The sequence below is a fragment of the Manihot esculenta genome, chromosome 5 (genome assembly GCF_001659605.2).
Source record: "Manihot esculenta cultivar AM560-2 chromosome 5, M.esculenta_v8, whole genome shotgun sequence".
In the NCBI taxonomy this organism is placed as follows: Eukaryota; Viridiplantae; Streptophyta; class Magnoliopsida; order Malpighiales; family Euphorbiaceae; genus Manihot; species Manihot esculenta.
Genome location: NC_035165.2, coordinates 1,702,926 through 1,710,059, shown reverse-complemented (window position 1 = coordinate 1,710,059; position 7,134 = coordinate 1,702,926). Strand labels below are relative to the sequence as shown.

General features: G+C 36.9%; 1 protein-coding gene across 1 annotated transcript; it reads left to right on the top strand.

The window, feature by feature from the left end:
* The first annotated feature begins 237 nt into the window (after window positions 1–237).
* LOC110614563 (auxin-responsive protein SAUR32) lies at window positions 238–1,144 on the top strand. The gene has a single exon (XM_021756123.2). It carries the CDS (start codon window positions 500–502, stop codon window positions 851–853), a length of 354 nt encoding a protein of 117 aa, XP_021611815.1. The 5' UTR covers window positions 238–499; the 3' UTR covers window positions 854–1,144.
* Window positions 1,145–7,134: the final 5,990 nt, after the last annotated feature.

The window sequence follows — 7,134 nt, the reverse complement described above, 5'->3', positions numbered from 1 at the left end:
TATGATGCACAGCCCCACATCTGTCCACGTGTCCACATCAACTCCGCTCGCCGTCCACGTTTCTTCTCTTATACTTTCTAATTACAGTTCTGCCACTAAGAATCCTAGCAAAAGTCCGTTAATTATAACGCCAATTGCAATCGTATCATATCTCGTTATGATTGCCCGTTTTGATCAAACGGTTCAAATCTACTGTGTAACAAACAAGTAGCTTTATTTACTCTAAACTGCTATTTATGCTATAAAAGTAAAACCCACTTTTTGGTGCTCTCTCAATTCCTCAATTTTCTATATAATCTTCTCCTCTTTCCTTGGCATGGCTCGCTTTGGGTTTTGTATCCGCCATGGCCAACGTTCCTACGTCTCTTAGATACTGGTCTCTAGCCCTCTTTGAGCAACCTATAGCTGCAGACCCTTGGGCTTTTCCTCTTGTTTTCTTGTAAATTTTTTATTGGCTTTCTTGTTTCTGTTTCTGTTTCTGCAGTAGTTGGTCGTTATAATGGGTAGTGGAGATAAGAGTCTAAAGAATTTTCACCTGCACTTGCCTCATCTTTATCACCATCATCACAATCATGGAAGTAACAAGAAGCAAGCGAGAGACGTCCCAAAAGGCTGTTTGGCAATCAAGGTTGGGCAAGGAGAGGAGCAGCAGAGATTTGTGGTGCCTGTGATATACTTTAACCATCCACTGTTCATGCAATTACTTAAAGAAGCTGAAGAAGAATATGGATTTGATCAGAAGGGTACGATCACCATCCCTTGTCATGTGGAGGAGTTTAGGTACGTTCAGGGCATGATTGATAAGGAAAGATCCCTTCATCACCACCATCATGTTGGGTGTTTTAGGGTTTGAATATGATTTTGAGACATCATGAAAGATTGTGGGAGTTGTGGTGCCAAAACAGGCCTAACCCCCCTCTGAAACAAACAGGTTTTGATGGTTCCAAATCTTTTTTCCCTGATGGGATGTGCAAATCTGTAGTCCTTATTAGGGTTTGTTTTAGTTATTTTCTTTCTGTTTCTTGGTGGTGGTTGCCCGATGATGTGAATTGATGAGATGATGAAGACAAAATGTTGCCTTGCAATTGTATTTGAATTTTGTTAGGAAACGTAATGAAAAAGAGAAGTAAATGCTTTTCGTTTCTTTTTCTTTCTTTTCTTCTTCTTTCTAGGAAAATTTTAATGGCATGGCATCATCAGTACAATCCGGAGAGTGAGAGAATGGACAAGGCTAATCAATTGTAGGACCATATCAGTTGCTTTAGACCATTAAAATTTTGTCTCAATAATTAAACAAAAAAAAAAAAAAAATCAGTACAACAATCACGGAATATTAATTTAAGTATAAAGCAAAACTACAGTTGATGGGATAAAACTTTTTCTCTCTCAATCTTGTTAACCAGAAAAATCATATAAAATCAAATTCTTTAAAGAAAGGGTTCCATACATTAACGGCAATCAATGAGAACCACAATTGAAGAAGAAGCATGGACCATCGTAAGATTCTGCGGAGTGGAGAGGAGTGCATCGCACTAGTTAACAGTTATAAAGAAAAGACTGAATACAAATCCAAGGTTGCATTTGCTGTTTGGACCGCATATGCAATCAATTGGGTGGGTGAAGAGACGAAGACGAAGAAGGAGAAGAAGAAAAAAAAACAGTGATGTTTGTAGGCCACACTCTGTTCTTGATTGGAAGGTTCACAGCGAATAACAAACGTTCTTACTAGTATTTTTGTAAAAGGTGGGGTATGAGTTTTGACTGCTTTGCCTAATTATTTTATTAGTGAGGATAGTGACAAATTTAATGAAAGTGATAATGATTTTTGATCAGCCATCACTCAGATAATGACAAGTTAAGAGTAAATCAATATTCTGTTTAATCAGTTTATATTATCTTCTCTTAAATGGTAATTTTTTTTAAAAAAACAAATGAATAATGGTAAAAAATTAAAAAAATAGAATTTGAAATAATTAAATTTATTTAAATATATTTATTATTTGATTAAATTCGTGAATGTTTTAAGTAATAACTTTTAAATTTATTATTTTTAACTTGTATATAAATGCACGGAGTCCAAATTGTTGAGTCAGACGAATGATTTAATATTTTATAAATTTTTAATAGTGAGTATATATTGAATATGCCTTAAAGAAAATTCTTTCTTCTAGCCGATGTCTTACGCATCTGATGTAAGACACAAGTTTAGGTGGACAACCAAGCTAGCTTTATTATTATTATTATTATCTTCTTAATAGGCAATTAACTTTTTTTTTTTAATTAAATACAGAACTGAAGCCGCATGCGGCAACGGAATGACGTAGGATTTGCAATTATTAATTATTGATTAATCTTGTGAATTCATAAATTCCATATTTTTAATTGAAAATTTCATTAATTTGAGTAATGTGAATTTAGTGAAATGCGTGGGTGGACTAAAATTAGGGGTGAGCATTTGGTCGGTTCGGTTCAAAATCGAATCGAATCGAATAAACCGAAAATTGAAATTATAGTGTTTATGAAAATCGAACCGAATCGATTTTGGTCAGAAACCGAATCGAACCGAACCGGTCTGATTCGGTTCGATTTGGTCGGTTTCGATTTTAATAATTTTTTTATTTTTTACACTTTATTTTTAATATTTTAAAATTTAATTAAAATATTTTAATTTTAATATAATTTAATTTCTCTATATTATTAAAAAAATATATTATTATCATTAATCGGTTCGGTTTGGTTTTTTCGATTTTTTTTATCAAAACCGAATCGAACAAATAATTGAAATTTCTAAAATTAAAAATCGAACCGAACTGAAATGTATAAAAAATCGAACCAAATTTTTAAATCAGTTCGATTCAATCAATTTTTTTGATTTGAACCGAATACTGCTCACCCCTAACTAATATAAGTAAAAATTATCCCATTCTAAACGCAGCGTAAAATCAAAAACTCAAAAGCTTATAAGAGTGATCACCAATTGTAAATTGGCCCTTAGGAGAACTCCAAAAGCTTTCTGGTATCATTTTTCTTTTAAATGAAAATTGAATAATGAAACTTAAAATCTGTCAAACTTATTAAATTAACGTACCATCAAATTAAAATGTGAGTACAGAAAATTTTATCTTTTATCTGCCAAAGTTCGGCAGTACAGTATTATTGCTAATCTAGGTAGTGGTGCCTTCTAAAATTTTAATTTTAAACGAGAGTAAGCTAGAATGTATAGTTTATTTTTAATACATTGTTACTTTTAATTTTTATATTTTAAAAAATAAAATATTAAATTTCTATTAGTGTAGTTAAAATAAAAATTAAGAGAAATGCTAACAATTCTTTTTAAGTGATTATTCAGTATTCTTCATTTTATTAATTAAAAAATATTTATTATATTTTATCTCTCTTTAACTAATGATTAGTTAATTTTTTTTTTAAAAAAAAGTTGCAGTTGAGAAGGCCATTAAATCTAACTGAGCAGCAAACATAATTATTCCAAAATTATAATAATATTGTAGTAAAGTCTAAATCAAAGTAGGAAGTATGGTATTCAACATAATTAAGCACATAATATTATTAACTGAAAATAATTAATAATCAATATACTAATATTTGTTTGAATTCAATATATTTAAAATTTAAGACTTAAATATTATTTATATAATCAATTAAAAAAATATTTATATAATATTAGCCTGCATTTATATACCGAATATGCCTATTTTGAGAAAACATGTTTAAATAATGTTACTTCCACTATTCTATTTTACACTGTTTAAAAGGTAGGAAGTTAAACTGAAATTATTTTCCTTTTACTATTCCATATATATATATATATATATACCTCCAATTAATGATGGCTAGAATAAATAACTTAAACAAAATAGGGGTATAATTTTTTTAGGGTAATTCATAGAGCTTTATAAAAGTTGAATGGTCAATACTTGTCTGTTATTTTCAAAGTATTTTTATTAGTAGATACTCCACTGTCTAGATACATATCAACACTTATACATGGCAAAGTTAAAAGAAATTTACACAAATGAAAATGATAATATATATTATTTTGGGATGAGAAAAAAAGAAGGGACTTGGCCAGACTACAAGCGCCCGAGTATTGGCGACGCCCAAGCTAGAAGGACTAAATTTAAGTTCCAGGTGAGTTCAATAAGCAGCTCTAAGTTTCGTGTGGGATCAGAATCAGTTTGGATAAATGGGCTAGACATGAATTTGTCCTTAGGATCTTGACTTCGAATACCCATTTCTCCTCGTGGTAAAATAGACTCCATAATATTTGAGATCGTGTTCAGATGGTATAGAAAGAATTAAATAGCCGCCTGACAAAAAAGAAAAAGGCCATACGTCCGTACATACAGCTAGCGTGACTGTGGTAGGAGAGTACGAATATGGGACGGAGGTTACATATCACTAAAAGACCAAAGAGAAAGGGAATAAAGGGATACGTAAGGAAAATAGAAACCAAGTTCACCAAAATATACCCTGAGTCTAGACCTATTCTTGGATCTCAAACATCAATTAACGCCGTTTGTAGAAAAGGAAGGAGATCTTTTCATCAACGGAGTTCTCATTTTCATTCACCCACTGAGATCTACATGGTCAATCACGGCGAAAACTACACTGGAATCACCCTAAATGACCTGAGCTCAACTCAGGAAGGTCCGCAATTCTCATTCTCTAACCCAACAGCCCCAGTAAATCAGCCACCTATGTTGTTCAACCTTTCACCAAGCTCAACTGGGACTATACCCTAAACTTCCCTGTCTGACTAAGAATTACAAAGCATGGCTCTCCAGTTACAAAACACTGCCCACTGGCCAAGCTAGATGTTATAGCAGAGAGGGCTTAGTACCCCATTGAGCAGTCCACCCGTAGCCGAAGAGTTCAATCTCAATGAGCCCTAACCCACATTGAACTATCAAATCTTCCAACAAAGCAATAGGAGGACTAAAGACAAATAAGGGGAAGCAAGTCAGAGAAACGAGCCAGTAGCCCGAGCAAGAGGTAGGATAACAAAGGAACTCATTAAAAATGATAGGGCCGAGAGCTACTCTTTCAAACCAATAAAAAGGTCGGAGAGTGAAGAGTTAGAAAGAAGTTACCGCCTAGAGAAGAGGCCTAGAAGGGAAGACACTAATATAGATAAGAAGTTAGAGAGAATGAAAGAGTAATTATTGACGGAGCTAGGAGCCCGAGCAGCAACAGTCCCCTATTGCCAACCTCATCATCGTTTGTAAAATAGATTCAATAGGAAACAATACCGAAGAAGTTGATGATGTCAACCTTGGCAGCCTACGATGGGACGGGAAACCTCCGAGAGCATGTTTGAATTATAAGATATTTATGGAGTTGCAGACCCATTTAGATGCCCTGATGTGTAAAGTCTTTCCAACCACCTTAATAGGACTAACTCGGGCATGGTTCAACAGCCTGGAATTGAGGAGAATTAGGAATTTCATAGACATGGCCAACATATTTATCAACAGATTCATTACCGGAGTTCTGCAAAGAGAAAGATGAGCTACTTAAAGAGCGTTCGACAAAGGAGGAATGAATCCTTGGGAGAGTATGTTGCCACGTTTAACTCTGAAGCTTTGCAGAAACCCGAGTTAGATGAGGGAAGAGCAATAGAGGCCATACAGAAGGGCACGACTGTAATACCCGGCTAGACTCCGGTATCGGAATTCCTACCGTCCGGTGGAATCTCGGATGTCGGAAGCCTCTAGTAGGGTAGAAACATGTTTTCAGAAACTTCTGATTCTTCCTGGTTAGCCTGGTCAGAGGAGCTGCTATTTTCGAGAAGTCCTGAACGAACCTCCTGTAGTAACCTGCCAAACCCAAGAAACTCCTGATCTCCGTCACTGAAGTGGGTCTAGGCCAGTTAGCCACAGTTTCTGTCTTCTTGGGGTCCACCTCTATCCCATTCTCTGACACTACATGCCCCAAGAACGAAATGCTCCTCAGCCAGAATTCACACTTGGAGAACTTGGCATACAAGTCATGTTCCCTCAAGGTCTGTAGAACCAACCTCAGATGATGGGCATGCTCCTCTGCATTCCTGGAATACACTAGGATATCATCTATGAAGACAATAACGAAGTGATCCAGGTACTGGCTAAACACTCTATTCATGAGATCCATGAATGCTGCAGGGGCGTTGGTTAGCCCGAACGGCATTACAAGAAACTCAAAATGCCCATATCTGGTCCTGAAAGCCGTCTTTGGCACATCCTCATCTCTGATCCTCAGCTGGTGGTACCCAGATCTCAGATCTATTTTGGAGAAACAGCCCGCTCCTGCTAGCTGGTCGAATAGATCATCGATCCTTGGCAAAGGGTACTTGTTCTTGGTAGTGACTTTGTTCAACTGCCTGTAGTCGATACAAAGTCTAAGGGATCCATCCTTCTTTCTCACGAACAAAACTGGAGCACCCCAGGGTGAGGTACTCGGTCGGATGAAGCCCTTGTCTACCAGCTCCTGCAACTGCTCCTTCAACTCTTTCAATTCTGCTGGCGCCATCCTGTAGGGAGGGATAGAGATCGGTCGGGTTCCAGGTATCAGTTCTATCTCGAACTCTATCTCCCTGACAGGTGGTAAACCTGACAGCTCGTCTGGAAACACATCTAAGAACTCTCTAACCACTGGCACCGAGGCGGGATCTCTAACCTGACTGTTAAGCTCTCTCACATGAGCCAAATACCCCTGACATCCCCTCCTGAGCAACCTACGAGCCTGAAGAGCTGATATCAGACCTCTAGGTGTACCCCTCCTGTCTCCTCTGAAGACAACCTCAGACCCATCCTGACCTCTGAACCTGACTACCTTGTCCCTGCAGTCCAAGGTAGCACCATGGGTAGATAACCAGTCCATCCCTAGAATGACGTCAAAGTCTGTCAAATCTAGAACCACTAGGTCGGCGGACAAGCATCTTCCCTCAACAAACACAGGACTACACTAGCAGACTGACTCTGCCACTGATGGGTCACACTTGGGTCCACTGACCCAGAGAGGACACTCTAACCCAGAAGTCATCAGACCCAACCTCTCTACGGCTCTCGGTGCAATAAAAGAATGAGATGCACCAAGGTCCATCAAGGCATACACATCTGAACAACCAATAATTAA

Bases quoted from the DNA above. Each gene is read 5' to 3' on its own strand.
- LOC110614563 (XM_021756123.2), top strand. From the start codon at position 500: ATGGGTAGTGGAGATAAGAGTCTAAAGAATTTTCACCTGCACTTGCCT.